The sequence below is a fragment of the Ctenopharyngodon idella genome, chromosome 24 (genome assembly GCF_019924925.1).
Source record: "Ctenopharyngodon idella isolate HZGC_01 chromosome 24, HZGC01, whole genome shotgun sequence".
Taxonomy (NCBI): domain Eukaryota; kingdom Metazoa; phylum Chordata; class Actinopteri; order Cypriniformes; family Xenocyprididae; genus Ctenopharyngodon; species Ctenopharyngodon idella.
In genome coordinates, this window is record NC_067243.1 from 2059757 (window position 1) to 2077019 (window position 17263).

The 17263-nt window shown below is 42.9% G+C and overlaps 1 protein-coding gene across 16 annotated transcripts in view; it reads right to left on the reverse strand.

Moving 5' to 3' along the window:
- Window positions 1-6224: 6224 nt before the first annotated feature.
- Window positions 6225-17263, reverse strand: part of LOC127507134 (NACHT, LRR and PYD domains-containing protein 3-like) — a 53972-nt gene continuing 42933 nt past the window's right edge. For all 16 annotated transcript variants that reach the window (XM_051884059.1, XM_051884057.1, XM_051884061.1 and 13 more), the window contains one exon: window positions 6225-6997. In XM_051884059.1, coding sequence (XP_051740019.1) covers window positions 6456-6997 — 542 coding nt within the window. In that variant the 3' untranslated portion in view covers window positions 6225-6455. The remainder of the gene's footprint in view (window positions 6998-17263) is intronic.

Below are 17263 nucleotides of genomic sequence, written 5' to 3' on the forward strand. Positions count from 1 at the left end.
TATACAGACAGGTTGCTGGCCAGAGACTAGGTTTTTTGTCAGACCAGGCCTCCCTAGTGGCATTTGGGGTGACTATGTCTCCCTTCTAGTGGCTGGCTGGGGTTCCTTTCGGATCCCTGGCCACATTCCCTTAAAGGGACCTTCTTTCTTCGGAAGATTTGGTCCCAGAAGCCTTGAAGCAGCCTTGGTAGGCTTTCTGCGGAAGGCCTCTTTGAGGTTTAGCTTGGGCTGTTGGCCGTAGGGAATGCTGTCACTAACAGCCTTTGTGTGACCCGAGGGTGAGTTGCTCTGGCGTTTCTTTCGAAACTGCTTTTACGTTTGTCTAGCTATTGTGGCATGCACTCCCCTCAAGCATGGCGGCGTGGGTATATCGTTCCCCATAGCGTTTCAAACGCAGAGTAGAGTTCCCTTTCGAAAGGGAACATCTCAGGTTACGTATGTAACCATGGTTTCCTGAGAACAGGGAACGAGACTCTGCGTTTCCTTGCCATGCTCAGGGGCTGCCTGCTGAACAGTCCCTCAGATGATAAGATACTGACTGATTCTCTAGGCGCTCCTTATATACTTCCGGGTCGCTCTATGATGACGTCATAGGCTGTCGCCGGCCAATATGATTGGAGAGATTTGATACTTGGCTTTCAGACATCGGTTAACGTGTGACGTTCCCCATAGCGTTTCAAATGCAGAGTCTCGTTCCCTGTTCTCAGGGAACCATGGTTACATGTGTAACCTGAGACGTTTTGTACATGTTCAGTTTGTATTAATCCCAGTTCACAAGCTCTTCAACCGACCATTCCACAATAATCTTTATTTATTTTGATCATATATGCCCACACAGCCTTGCCTATGAATTATAAACTAAGGCAAAAGCTTATGAAATATGAATAAGGATGCATGTGTTGATCAAGTTAATTTGTCCAATTCATTAATTTTTTTTTTCCATAAATTTATTTATTCTAAGACTATTATTTATATAGACTAAATACTTTCATTGCCTTATTGTTTTTGTAGCACAAACTGATTTATTATGTGAAACAATCAAGAAATGTCAGGATCGTCTGGGACACAAATAAAGCTTTTCCACCTTTGACCACAAGATGTCATTAGTGTGTACGGTGTAGAAAAGCTTCGAGTAAAGAACCATTTTAGATACAGTTGAGAGGAAAGCCTCAGTGCTTCAAATTTCATTTCAACATCAAAATATGATCATTTTTGAGGGTTTTTAACATCCAGTTGGAATTCAATTGGAAATCAATATTCTGCTTTCACTATACTTTGAACATTTCATCATAACATGCTCTACAGTTTCTTCTTGATTTCAGTGTTCACATTTTCCTGACTCATGATTCCCTATTTTATTCAAGGCACTATTAAGTGCTGTATGCCCAAATCTAAGTCTGGAAATAATTGTTTCTTCCTTTCTATTCCTCCTCTTTACCTTTACCAGCATATGGATGTTATAAAGCATCTTCCTGTTCTTTCTTCTTCTCATTGTTTCTGCATCTACTTTCACATGTCAGAGCGCCGACTCTGTGGCTGCATCTGAAAACTGGAAAACGCTGCCTTCAGAGGACACATTTCAAGGTAGGAAGGCATCAAGGCATGTTATCTTCACTTCCTGTCTCCTGAGACTCCTTCATCTGATGGATTTCAGCATAGGCAGCATAGATTGTTTGATATCCCACAATCCTGTGCTTTCATTCAGTAACAGTTGAGCTAGAAAAAGAAAGATGGCGTCTGAAAGTTGTGGTTTCTGGTCAGTTTGTGTGAAAATGTACATTTTTGACCATTGTTTTCTACTTTTGATGTCATTTCTAGCTAGAAATTACTATTGTAGTACTTAAATATTCCCTTAGTTATCACCAAAGCTCACGCTTTCGCTGTAGATCGTTCTGACGTAGAACCTGGAAGCGCTGGACGTAAAAAGCTTAGCAGAATGACAGGGAAGAGAAGAGATTGTTCAATAAAGTCGTTATTTTTATTTTGTTTTTGCACACAAAAAGTATTCTTGTTGAACCACTGCAGTCACATGACTGTTTTAACGATGTCTTTAGTACCTTTCTGGACCTTGAAAGTGTTGATTATATTGCTGTCTATGGACAAGTCATATACCTCTCAGATTTCATCAAAAATATCTTAATTTGTGTTCTGAAGATTAACAAAGGTCTTACGGTTGTGGAACATCATGAGGGTGAGTAATAAATGACAGAACTTTCATTTTTGGGTGAACTAACCCTTTAATTAAAACACCTCCTCATTAAAACACCACCGCACACCCCCTGGGTGGGACCATGGTGAGGGAGAATCTCTAAACTAGTGTCTAAGGGGCCGTTTACAGGACACCGTTTTCAACTAAAAACAGAAAACTTTTTATGCATTTTGGCTGTTCATTTACACATCAACTGCGTTTTGGTGGCCTGAAAACACAAACTTTTGAAACAGTCTCCATGTAAACAAGAGTACTGTTTAAACGCACAGATACCTGACAAATATTCTGACTGAAACTCCCTGACTCGTCCATCCAGATAGAGTATTCTCTGATTTGGTATTCTCTGATACTGTTATTTTTATTTATTATGTATTTGTATCTTTGGGGTAAAGCACTTTGAATTACCATTGTGTTTGAAATGTACTATATAAATAAAATTGCCTGCCTTGCCTAAACAACAACGGTGCGTTCCAAACCGGATATATCACCCTCCGAAGGGCACTTCTGAGTGAAAACTATCATGGCCGCCATATTGAAGGGTCGTTCCAATCCGAAGTGCTCAAAACTGGCCACTTCAAAGGGCCCTTCGGAATGAAGGATTTTGAAGGGTACAACTGATGGACACTTCAGGCCCCCATGATCCTTTGCACATGGTTTGGAGTTCAAATTTACCTATAAATATATGTATAGTATTTTTCTATTCTACTGTAATGTTTATATAAGTTAGATTTGGTACATTATTGTGGTCAAAACGACATTGTAAACAAAAACACAATCTACTCTTCCTTGATTGTCTCGTTAAGATGACGCAGAAGTGCGTTCCAAAAAGAGTTTTTTTGACCCCTACACCCTTCATCCTTTCGAAGCTCTCACTCTGGAGGGTAAAACCCTTTTAAGGGATTAGGGCATAGGGATGAGCCCTTCCGAATGGAACGCAGGGCAAAAACACGAATCTGTGAAAACGATGATGTCATGCACATGCGCATTACATGTTCAGTCTATAGCAGGGGCTCCCAAACTCATTCCTGGAGCCTCCCCAACATGTCTTTCATGTCTCCTTAATCAAACACACCTGATTCAGATCATCAGCTCATTAGTCGATACTGAAATGGGTGTGTCAGACAAAGGAGACATGCAAAATGTGCAGTGCTGGAGGCTCCAGGAATGTGTTTGGGAACCCCTGGTATATAGTGTTTCATCGCCATCTAATGGCCTGCCAGCAGAATAACAAGTCAAGTCACCTTTATTTATTTAGCACTTTTTACAATGCAGATTGTGTCAAAGCAGCTTTACAGTGATAACTGGTATATAATTTTGGCTGCACAGCAGCTCTTAAAGAAAATGGTGTCATTGTCCAGCTTAAGTAAATTCAGTACTGGTTCATTCCGTTGTAAGAATCAATAGTTATTAATTTAGTTAATTTATCTATATCAGCACTGGAGTAAACAGTGATGTCATCATCCAGCTCAGTTCAGTTCACATATCATGGTGTTGTAAAGCCAGCGTTTTTTGTGATTTTCACGGATTCTTATTAATGGGGATCATTTGACAGTGGTGTCGTCTGTACGCAGAAAACTCAAAGGAAACATTTCTCAGTTTTAAGCATATCGTTGTCGTGTAAACGTACCCTAAACTAGCAGTAACTGGTGTTGTTTGCCTAGTGAAATACTCTGCACGGTAACCTGCTGCTGGACGGGTTTTGTTCTGGTTAACAGATCGCAAGCAAATATTGAACCAATCAGCTCTGCTGTGTCCGAAATCACCCCCTATACCCTTAAATAGGGCACTATTTGAGGGGACAGCCATTTGTAGGGGTGTCCGAAACCATAGTGGACGATATCGAGTGCACTCATTAAATCCCACAGTGCACCGCAATAAATAAGTGTACAACTGATGTATAACTCACTCATTCCCTTTCGACACTTCACTCATACTGCGTATGGGGAAAAACTCCTTTTTTCTCCGATTACTGAAGCCTTTTTCAATAACGCGGTGTAACTGCCATTGGTTCAAACTGGGAAACTTTTTGAACCAATGACGGCACGGCGGAGCTGCTCGAGCCTATGGTGATGCAGCGCACTAAAGTGTTTAGAATTATAGAATAATCTGGAATCTTTCTGACGGCTCTGCCTGCGCTTGAGATGTTGAATGCTCTGTTGATCATTTAAACGTTAATTACACTAATAACATGTTCAGCGTACATTTATTGAACAGTGATTGATTAGCCTATATGTATTTATTTATTGTACACTTTATTATTAAGCGAAGTTAACATTTTGCTGAAATATCACAACACATAAGAGCGCGTGATCGATCAGATGCGCGTGAAAGTTGTGTTCGTTACTATAGCAACAGTAGAATCCGGATGCCGTGTTTCAGAATCAAACATTGTAAAAAGAACTTTTATGTCAAGATGATGAGAAAACAAGATAGAAAAAATGATAATAATTCATGACCGTTTAGGGCTTCCGTATTAACTCATAAATAGTGAGTTATTTATTAGAGTTATTTGCTGATAAATAATAATGAAAAGTTTTCATAATTTATTAAATACTGTTTTGTACTGGAATATGTCAAAAACGTCATATAGCTCAGATAATCATGTTTGAAACTCTCATGGAGGAGAATACAAGTATAATTGTTTTAGGCTTTGACTAAACTTGAGGTCCCACAAGACCCATATGATAATAATATACAGATGAGGTGTTTATGTCTTGAGTACTTGGATGCTCCCGATTAATCCAAAGTGTCTGTCGATCACGAGATATTCCTCATGGAGGAACGATTTTAAAAATGCCCATTAGGGGCATCAAGGGCCAATCAAAGAGGCTTCCTTGTTCCAAATGCTGTAACTTTTGATTGATTTATGATCAGATTTGATCCAGATGCAGCTCACGTGTAGAGGAACTTCCTTCCTGAGCTATTGCATGTCAAATAACAAAGACATGTAAAATTATAATAAAATTATACATATTTGCTTGTTTTTATCAGCAGTTTCTCAGCATGAGAATGTCCAAATGTAATAAAACACGGTTTTAGAAGAAATTTTTCTATCAAACGATACTGATCTTTTGACTCTTCTTGCTATAGTTTTGGAGTTATGAGTGTTTACTTTTGTGTGTCAGTCAGAAACAACTCTAAAAATGCCTTCAGGGCTTAAAGGGTTAAAGAGTTCAGAGCTATTATTATTGAGGAGAAATAGAGCAGCTCTGCTATTGGACTAAACCACTGTTAGTGATGTTGGTGATGCTGAAATAGATGTTGAAATCAGCCATGAACTATCATCATTTGTGTCAAATCCCAACGGACGCAGTGGATCAACACAGTGTCCATTAATCCTTTGGAAATACGGTCATTTTCAGCTCAGTTTGAACGTTAAACAGCTCAGTTCTGGGGTGAATGTGCTGAATGTGTGTTTGAAAACGGTTATTTCATCTACAGAAGCAGAGATATCAATATCTGTGTGTCTGTCTGCAGCTGCTCCTATTGGCTGTTACCATGACGACACTGCAGCACTGATGACATCATCATCTCTGTGTTTAAAGAGTTTCTGCACTTTCACTTTTCTCTCTCTCTCTCTCACACTGTATAAAGCACTATATTGGTGTATATTTGTGAGCAGATGAAAAGTGAATGTTGATTTCTGGAGATATTTCAGCGAGAGCTGCGGCTCAGAGGCTGGTGTGTTGCTCCTGTCATATAAAGCTCGTGGAGACCTAATAAAGCATAAAAGAGCATCATTTCAGAAGAAGAGATGCTGATGGAGATTTTCTAGTGATCAAGGCAGCAGATCGAAGCTCTGAAGCTCCTGAAAGACTGGAATTACCAACGGTGTTCAGCAGCGATACTGTGAGTGTTTGTAGTGAATCGCTGATAAATCAGCGCAGACAGAGAAATAAAGCACACTATCAGGAGACGACGGGATTTATTCATTCTGCTGATCTGAATCACATTCATGATCATTCATACTGTCATCAGTTCACATCAGTCATTCACAAACCAGTTCAGGATTAAATGAGTCTCAAATGTACTTTTATTCAATCTGATGAACAATTTACAATATGAATATTAAAGCAACGTTATTACTCTGTTTATTACAGATTCAGAACAGTGTGTGTGTCTGATCTAGATGTGTAACTTCTAGATGACAATGAAAAACATGAATTAAAAATGAATGAATAAAAAATGTAATGAAGTGAGATTTGATGAGTGTGTGTGAAGATCAGAAAGAGGATTTACAGAGTGTCTATCCTTTAATATCACACAGAGACACTGAGGAATAAACCCTAAATCCAGCACAGAGGGGTTCAGTGAATGTGGTGTTGAATGTGTGTAAGTGTGTGAGTGTGTGTGTGTGAGAGACGCTGTAGAAGGACAGAGTGCCGGCCGACACGTCCACATACACTCCTGCTCTCTTAGAGGATGAATGGACAGCAGATATATCAGTCCTGTTATTATTGTAATAGACAGAGAATCCTCTATTAGAGTAGTCTAGACTCCAGGATTTGTCATTTAATCCAAAAACACAGTCATGTTTCTCTCCTTTCCTGCTGATTCCTTTATATGTCACTGATATTCCAGCACCATCTCCGCTCCATTCAGCCTCCCAGTAACAGCGTCCAGTCAGTCTCTCTCTACACAGAACCTGAAGATACTCATCACACTCAAATCTCTCTGGATGATCAGGATACGGCTGATTCTCTTCCACACGCGTCACCTTCCTGTTCCCATCAGACAGAACGAGTCGAGTGTCTGCTGTGTTTGGATCCAGTGTGAGATCACAGGCATCTGAACACAAGAAGAGAGAAACATCAAGAACAACAACAGTGAAGATGTGTGTGTGTTTACAGCTTTGACAAAATGTCCTCCAGATTCACAAATGTCCTCACTAATACAGTGAAAGCTGTTGAACAGAGACTAGAGATTCAGACCTCACTAGCAGTGCCGGTCCTAGACTTCTGGAGCTGGTTGCACCAGCAGTGCGTAAGTTACAACTTAGCCTAGTTTCGACGTAAATGGTGATCCGCAGGGTGTCACTTGCCTTGTGTCGCTACATGAATAACTACGTGTGCATGCCAAGCATAAACGCACAAAATACAAACAGGCAAAAATTCCATGCCATTGCCAGTTTCCCTGATGTACTTGGCTGCATTGATGGGACACAAATCTGTGGATGAGAATGCATTTGTGAATAGGAAGGGCTTCCATTCACTGAACACCCAAGTCATCTGTGACCCAAGTTTATGTTTTTTAAAATGTGTTGCGAGATGGCCAGGTTCAAAGCACGACAGCTTCATCCTAAGAAGATCAAACATCTTTGAAAAATTTGATTCTGGGGAGTATCGTGGCTGTCACAAGTGAGGCTCCCGCACTTCCTCCCCCGCACCACCGGAGGGAGCCTTCACCGGAATATTGATAACCTTCATTCAGACTACACTTCCCATAGGCCCTCATTCCTGGGACTGATTGCACACACACCTGCACCACATCACACTCACACTATTTAAGCAGCACGCACACACACACACACACACACCGCGAAGCCTTGATTTGCCCCGGTGATCATTTCTAAGCATTTTCTGTGGATTGTTATACTGTTGCCATTTGGACTGTTTACCTCTTGTGATTCTCTGCTGCCTGCCTTGATCCTTGCCTGCTTACTGGACTGTGTTTGTTTGCCGCCTGCCCTGATCTCTGCCTGCTTCCTGATACCGTTTGTCTGCCGCCTGCCTCGACCATTGCCTGTCCCCGTTTACGTCTCTGCCTCTGCCCTTACCTGTGTGTATACTATTCTTAATAAAAGCTGCAAATGGATTCCCATTCTGTTGACCCATCATTACAGAAGACTTCGCCGACTAGCGATCCAGCAGCTATCATGCAGCTCACCACTGAGCTATCCGCCCAGGCCAACCAGCTCGCGGTTCATCAACATCAGTTGAACCGACTAACTTACCTTACTGAGGAGCTGGTAAAGACTCTACAGAGCCTTCGGTTCAGGCCCCCCGAGGCCGCCGCCTCGCCGCCCGCGGCTCCCGACAACCAGGCCTTCACTCCCGCTCCTGCGGTGAACCCGCGACTCGCCTTCCCGGAGAAGTTTGATGGCAATCCAGCTAAATGTAAGGGATTTCTGCTTCAATGCTCACTCTTTGTTAACCAACAGCCTGCTCTGTATCCCACCGATTCCAGTCGGATATCCTTCGTTTGCTCGCTGCTGTCTGGTAAAGCGCTGGATTGGGCCACGGCAGTGTGGAGAGAGGACGGCTCTGTGTTTCCCACATTCTCTGCATTTCTTCGACAGTTCAAAGAGGTTTTCGAACATCCCGCGGGAGGTAAAAGCGCTGGAGATCAACTGCTGTCGCTGTACCAGGGCAAAACCACCGCTGCTGAGTATGCTCTCACGTTCCGAACTCTAGCAGCTCAAACAAACTGGGTCGATGATACGTTGAAGTTGCTGTTTCGCAAAGGTCTGTCTCTAGAACTTCAAGCCGAACTAGCCTGCCGCGACGAGGGAAGAACGCTTGGTGAATTCATAGAACTGGCCATCCAAATTGACAACTTACTTCGCTCTCGACGTCCGATCCGATGGCCCACTTCCCAAACCTTAACCAACCCCACTCCAGAACCCATGCAGCTCGGCTATACTCCGCTACACCCAGAAGAAAGAGAAAGAAGAAGACAACTCCACCTGTGTCTGTACTGCGGCCAAGCTGGTCACATCAAAATCAATTGTCCCATCCGGCCAAGTCCCTCTAACCCGAAAGCGGTGAGTCCCCTGCAATCCACCAGCTATTCAGCTAACAGTTTCAAGATACCAGTACATGTGACTGTTAACAACCAGCGCATATCCACTCAGGCGCTCATAGACTCTGGGGCGGCAGGCAATTTCATGTCAAACACTTTCATTCAGGAACACAACATCACTCTAACTGCTTGTGATTCTCAATTGACAGTGGAGGCGCTAGATGGTCGGCCCATCGGAGAGGGGAAAGTCGCCCATATCACTGCTGAAGTTGTTCTGCAAGTAGGAGTATTACACCATGAACCCATCAGATTTTACGTCATCCACTCACCCAACAACCCAGTCATCCTTGGTCTCCCGTGGCTCAGGACCCACAACCCACACATTTCCTGGAAGGAGGGACAGATTATTCAATGGGATCCATCCTGTCATGAACTTTGTTTGAAACAAGTCACCCCATTACCAGTTCAAGCTGTATCTGTCCACAAAGTTAATTCCGACGAGTCCCACATCCCCGTCGAGTATGCCGACCTGGCAATCGCTTTCAGCAAGAGCAAAGCCACAGAGTTACCCCCACATCGACCCAGTGACTGCGCCATTGACTTACTACCAGGTACCACGCCCCCCAAGGGCAGAATATTCCCTTTATCCCAACCTGAATCTGCTGCTATGAAAAAATTCATTGAAGAGGAGCTAGCCAAAGGATTCATTCGGCCCTCAACGTCACCAGCGGCATCAGGCTTCTTCTTTGTCAAGAAGAAGGACGGTAGTCTCAGACCCTGCATTGACTACCGCGGACTTAATGATATCACCGTCAAGTTTCGTTACCCTTTGCCCCTGGTTCCAGCAGCTCTAGAGCAGTTACGGCAGGCTAAATACTTTACCAAGCTGGATCTTCGCTGTGCCTATAATCTAATATGCATCAGAGAGGGGGACGAATGGAAAACTGCCTTTTCCACTGCCACTGGCCACTACCAGACCCTTGTGATGCCGTTCGGGCTGGTCAACAGTCCCTCCATGTTCCAGTCCTTCATCAACGATGTCTTTCGGGACATGCTCAACCGCTGGGTCGTAGTTTACATAGATGACATCCTCATCTATTCCAGCACGTTTGAGGAACACATCCAACACGTCCGGGCTGTTCTACAACGCCTCATTCAACACCAACTCTATGCCAAGGCCGAGAAATGTGAGTTTCACCGCACATCCACGTCTTTCTTGGGGTATGTCATCAGTCACGAGGGAGTGGCTATGGACGACGGCAAGGTGAGAGCAGTTCTAGAATGGCCACGACCGCGAACGCTGAAAGAACTGCAACGATTCCTGGGGTTCGCTAATTTCTACAGGCGGTTTATAAGGAACTTCAATGGCATTGCAGCACCTCTAACCTCCATGACCAAACGACAATCCACACGTCTCACCTGGTCCAATGAGGCTATACAGGCTTTCCAGGAATTAAAGGAACGTTTCACCACTGCTCCCATTCTCCGTCACCCAGATCCAGAGCTCCCCTTCATCGTAGAGGTTGACGCATCCAGCACAGGCATCGGGGCCGTACTCTCACAATGTCAAGGAAATCCAGCCAAAATGTTTCCATGTGCATTCTACTTGAGGAAGTTATCAGCAGCAGAACGAAACTACGATGTAGGCAACCGGGAGCTACTAGCTATGAAGACAGCACTGGAGGAGTGGCGGCACTGGCTGGAGGGAGCACAACACCCATTCACCATACTCACTGACCACAAGAACCTTGAATATCTCCGTTCAGCCAAACGCTTAAACCCCAGACAAGCCAGGTGGGCCATGTTCTTCACCAGATTTCAGTTCACCGTGACATATCGACCAGGCTCAAGGAACCTCAAAGCCGACGCGCTGTCCCGCCAAGTGGAGGAGGTAGAGAGAACAAAGATCGAGGAAAACATCATCCCCGACAAACTTCTGGTCGCTCCCGTACAATGGGACATCATGACAGAAATCACCGAACTCAACGCACACACTGTACCACCCCCGGAATGCCCACCAGGTCGCACGTTTGTACCAGAAGCCCTCCGCAGCAAATTACTGTATCAAGTGCATGCTCTTCCCAGTTCTGGTCACCCGGGTATTACTGCCACACTCCATCTGTTACAGAACCGGTTCTGGTGGGACACTATGCTAGCAGAGACCACTCAGTTCGTAAAGAACTGCACAGCCTGTCAAACCTCAAAACCATCCCGTCAGGTACCCTCCGGTTTGTTACAGCCACTGCCCATTCCTCAACGAACCTGGTCCCACATAGCAATTGACTTCGTCACCGACCTCCCTGTGTCCCGTGGCCACACCACCATTCTTACGGTTGTGGACCGATTCTCCAAAGCCTGTCGACTCATTCCACTACCCAAACTACCATCTGCTTTTGAAACAGCAGAGACCCTCTGCAACTATGTATTCCATTTCTACGGCCTGCCTGAGGACATTGTATCGGACAGAGGGCCACAGTTCACATCCCGGGTATGGGCAGCTTTCTTTAAACACCTGAATGTCAATGTCAGTCTCACATCAGGATACCACCCCGAATCCAATGGCCAAACAGAGCGCATGAACCAAGAGCTCACCAGATTCCTACGCACTTACTGCCAACAAAATCAAAATGACTGGAGTTGTTACCTGATGTGGGCGGAATACGCACAAAACTCTCTCCAGAAAACCGCCACCGGCGTGACTCCCTTCAAATGTGTACTTGGCTACCAGCCACCACTGTTCCCTTGGTCCGGTGAACCGACCAACCTACCATCCGTGACAGAGTGGCTGCAACGCAGTGAGGAGACCTGGGACCTCGCCCATCACCATCTGCAGCGCACTGTGAGAAGGCAGGAGGTACAGGCCAATCGTCACCGGCATCCCAGTCCAGAGTACACCGTGGGCCAATGGGTCTGGCTGTCCACACGAGATCTTCGCCTCCGACTTCCATGCAGAAAGCTCAGTCCCAGGTTTGTAGGGCCTTTTCAAATTATTAAACAAATTACACCCGTGTCATTCCGATTAGACCTACCCGCTAACTACCGTGTTTCTCCCACTTTCCATGTGTCGTTGCTGAAACCCTCTGGTGGTCCGAGGGGGGAGTCGGAGGGAGTCGAGGCCCGCAACCCCCCACCCATGCTGATCGAAGGCGAGGAGGCTTACCAAGTTCGAGAACTACTCGATTCCAGGCGCCGGGGTGGGAGACTTCAGTACCTAGTCGACTGGGAGGGGTACGGCCCGGAGGAGCGATCCTGGGTCGATGTGGATGATATCCTGGACCCCTCACTCACAGAAGAGTTTCACAGGACGCATCCGGAGAGACCGGCCCCTCGACCACGTGGTAGACCCCGGCGTCGTCCGCCTCCTCGCGTCTGGAGGCTCTGTCACAAGTGAGGCTCCCGCACTTCCTCCCCCGCACCACCGGAGGGAGCCTTCACCGGAATATTGATAACCTTCATTCAGACTACACTTCCCATAGGCCCTCATTCCTGGGACTGATTGCACACACACCTTCACCACATCACACTCACACTATTTAAGCAGCACGCACACACACACACACACACCGCGAAGCCTTGATTTGCCCCGGTGATCATTTCTAAGCATTTTCTGTGGATTGTTATACTGTTGCCGTTTGGACTGTTTACCTCTTGTGATTCTCTGCTGCCTGCCTTGATCCTTGCCTGCTTACTGGACTGTGTTTGTTTGCCGCCTGCCCTGATCTCTGCCTGCTTCCTGATACCGTTTGTCTGCCGCCTGCCTCGACCATTGCCTGTCCCCGTTTACGTCTCTGCTTCTGCCCTTACCTGTGTGTATACTATTCTTAATAAAAGCTGCAAATGGATTCCCATTCTGTTGACCCATCATTACAGTGGCATTATCCTGTAATTCTGCCTACCCACTTAAAAAGTGGCTAATGACACCATACTTAAACCCTTCCACACAGGCAGAGGAAAAATTAAATTCTGCACATACCAAAACACGGATAACAGTGGAAAGAAGTATCGGTGTATTTAAAAAGGAGGTGGTCATGTCTTCATAGGGGTATGTGACAGCAGATTTTCATTTGTTTGATTATTTTATCAGTTTAGCCTTAAACAAACAATTGGCAATTAAACTGTCAATATGACTACATTTCAACGATGTTGAAGGAGTAGCCAGTTTAATGATTTCTAGGTTTAATTTTACATTTTCTAGTTCTAACTTTTTCCGTTTACTTTTTATTTTCAAGATCTCTTCTACTTTCGCACATTCAAGTTTGATAAGCTTACAGCAGCTATAGTTTATGTCTTCATCCTGCTCATTTGGATGTTTCCTTTTCTTTGTATTGTCTTGTGTGCTCTCTGGACGGTCTGTACGAAGGACAGACAGATCTCCCACTGATGCTAGCGCTTGCAATAACACCTGCCAATGAATAAACAAGAACTTGCTTTTTTAACTTTAGAGAATTGTGTCCTAAATCACTTTGCATTTAAGTATGAATCCCGCCACAGTGCGCATAATAATAATAATAATAATAATAATAATGTTACTCTGACTTTTTTCTCTCACAACTGCGAGTCAGAAAATACGGATTCGGTTTTTTTTTCCCGTTCCGTGGCTTCCATATTAATTGCTCATATGACTGGCACAATTATTTCCAGGATAACGGTTGAATACGGGCTAGGCTCAGGTCTCGGACCACCTCTAGTGGGCACATGTTTTGTGCCAGGAAAATCCTCGATTGCTTGTGTCTTAAGGTCGCTCCACTTCTTCCTGACTTCCTTTATCTCCCTCTGCTCACAGCCTTTTGCATTTATTTTGATTGTGTCCTGCCAAATCTCACCTTTTTTTTTCAGTTTGTGACAGACAAGTTTAATTTACTTTAAAGGACTGTTTTGTTTTCTTTGTATCCATCAATTAAAATAAAAATTTCTTCATGACTGAAATTTTTCTTCCTGTTTCTTTTCTCCTCCATGTGTGGGATACTAAGATATTTTCAATGAAAAGTTCAATGTTTTGAGTTCGATAACATTTGCTTTAACATCTTTAACTTTCAGTTTAGGCCAGTCAAGAATGAGTTTTGAAATTATGCACTGTTCAGACTATTTCCTGTTTACCTATTAGAAAGTTTGTGATTGGGTTAAAAAAATAGACGTCATTCTATGTGACAACGCATTACTTTATGGAGAGCTTACGACCTACTAGCCATGTTCTGCCTTGAGAACAAATGGTGCAGATGATAATATTTTGTGATGACGGCAACAGTAATATCAATAATAATAACAGTAATAATAATAATAATAATAATAATTAAAGCTGCAAGCAGCAATGAAAGGGCCCTCGCACCCGGGCTTGCCGCCACCCGTTGGCTTTAGGAAAACAGTGAACAGTGGCGAGAAAATACAAGAGAATTATGGCAAAGTCATTTCAAAGTGGCACACTTCCTGCTGCCAACAGGTGGCGCTTTGACCATAACTGACTATTGCCATGTAGATGACTTCAGGCCAGGACTATTATCAAACATGTGAAGTTTGGAGCAGATCGGACATTGTATGCCTGAGTTACAACAACTTCCTGTTTCGTGGCGTTAATTGCATACATTAGCACTTAGCAGAGTGTTGCATGATTTAGCGTGTTTCTAGTATGTTTTGTACTTTGTGGCATACTGAAATGTGTTCATGGGATTGAATTACAGTGTGAAGCATGCCATTTCCTGTTGCCAGCAGGTGGCGCTATGACTAAGTGAAAATTGGCAAATAGATGTCTTCAGGCCAGGACTTTAATCACACATGTGAAGTTTGGGGCAGATCAGACACTATATGCTTGAGTTACAACAGCTTCCTCCTTCATGGCGAAATATCAGACTTTGTCAGGCCGTCACGGACACACCCTTCAACGAAAACTCAAGATCTTTGCAAATTAACATCGCTAAGGCCTTAAGATTAGACTGACCATATATGATGTGGTTCTGGTTAAATGTCTACGAGGAGTTAATCACAGTGTAAAACATGTCATTTCCTGTTGCCCCCAGGTGGCGCTATGACTGTCACTGAATAGTGCCATGTTGATATCTTCAGGCTAGGACTCTAAAAAAACATCTGAATTTTGGGGCAGATCCGACATACCTGATTTACAAGAACTTCCTGTTTCATGGCGAAACATCAAACTTTGTCAGGCCGCCACGGACACGCCCTTCAGCGAAAACTCTAGATCTTCGCAATTTAACGTCGCAAAAGCCTTTAGATTAGACTGACCAAATATGATGTTGATCTGATTAAAGCTCTAGGAGGAGTTTGTTAAAGTACAACATGTGAAAATAGCAAAAACTGCACAAATTTTGCAGAGAAAATTCTAAATATCTCACTTCCTGTTGGTTTTCAGATTTCGTACCGGAGACTTTTTTGTAGGTATCGGGATGTTACATGTGTGTACCAAATTTCATACCTGTACGTGAAACGTAGCGCGAGGGGCACTCCGTTGAAATTTTGTAGGTGGCGCTATCGAGCCATTTTGCCATGCCTAATTCTGAGATCCATAACAGACGTAAATTTTCACCACTTCTGATGCGTGTGCAAAGTTTCATGAGTTTTCGAGCATGTTTAGGCCCTCAAAAAAGCGATTCATTTGGGAGAAGAAAAAGAAATATAGCTGCAAGCAGCGATGACGGGCCCAAGCCCGGTGGCACCGCCACCCCGGTGGCTTCAAGGCAACTGTGCACGGTGGGCAATGGGCATTTAAAATGATTAAACATAAAAGGTCTGTCAAATTCAGACTACATTTACTGCAGCAGCTGGTGCCTCTATGATCACAAACCACCATCCTAATCTGTCATGTTTTTGTTTTTCTCAGACAACCACTATAAAAATTCCAGAGCAAAGTACCTACTGTTATTTGCGCAAACTCAACAGTACTCTGAGAAATCTAATCCAGTGTAATGTGAATTTCTGTGATTGCTGATGTTATATTACCCTAACACTTCTCCATGTGTTTTTTGACCTCCCTGAGCTGTTGTTTGCGCACCAATCTTATGCACCAAAATCATGCTTTCATTTAATTTCAGTACGGGTGGTATTTGATGTAAAAATAAAAATATTATAAAATTAATAAATAGAGCCAAATCACATAACTTACAAAGATGATTTTAATATCTCTCAGGTAAGGTATGTGTCTAGATTTTTCTGCTCACTTATACAAGTTTTTTATAAACAGCCACTTTTATAAAATCATGTGAAATTTATGTAAATATGGGTTTTGAATAAATTAGAATTATATCAATAAATAATTAATTTAAAAACATGTGTCGTACGTGATGCTCACAAACACAGCACATGAACTCCTGTAACGCCATGTCTACAAAACACACACTCTCCTTTGTAAAAAAACAAACAAAAAAATTCTAGTCTTGTCTGAATCAATACATGAAATCACAGTTGTCGGGTAATAAGAATTGTAACTCGTGTCATTTAGAAAAGTAGTCCTGTCCAAATAGTGATATAGTGTCATAGTTCAATTTTAAATGAGTGTGAAGTTATCATTTGCAGTGTGTTTTTATATTTTAATTAACTTAATTATTAAACTAATAATATAATACTATATTGTCAGTGGCCTACAAATAAACTGGCTTGATTAGCTGCTTCAGGTGTGTTTGATTAGGGTTGGCACTAAACTCTGAAGGACAGTGAGTCTGCAAGAAAAGGGTTAAAGAACTGATCAAGGGTGTAAAACTGACAGAGACACACACACACACACACACACACAGATAATGAGTGAGACTGAGGGAGCAAGGGGGAGGGGGAGGACAGAGAGAGAGAGGCAGAGTCAGACTGAGAAGATCATTTAAAAAAAAAACAAAAAAAAAAAAACAAACAAACAAAAAAAACATCCAAATTGTGACAAAGTAGTCTGTCTTTGATAAATGTTTAAATATACCTGCACATACAGTATAAAATAAAAAAGAAATCATTGTTCCATGTATCTAAACTATTGCTCTATTGCTTGTTTTATCCAACCCTGTTTAAAAATAGGTATATGCTGCCCTCTAGTTGTTATTCTATGTATGACATTTATCCATTTTTCAATCAGATATAATTAATCTGCCTATTTTTAACTCACACATGCTTTTTGAATTGAAAAAAAAAAAAAAAGAATAAAATGTGTTTATTTCAAACATTTGTATTATTCTATATATAAATTAATTGTGTATAGTGTTTTTTATAGAAAATGTGAGTCATTCCATTTCCCTTTTTTGACATTACTTCAATTTATCACCATGGCAACACCGATCGAGATATCCATTATCCATTCTCAATTGAACATCTTCAATGTCTTAGCAC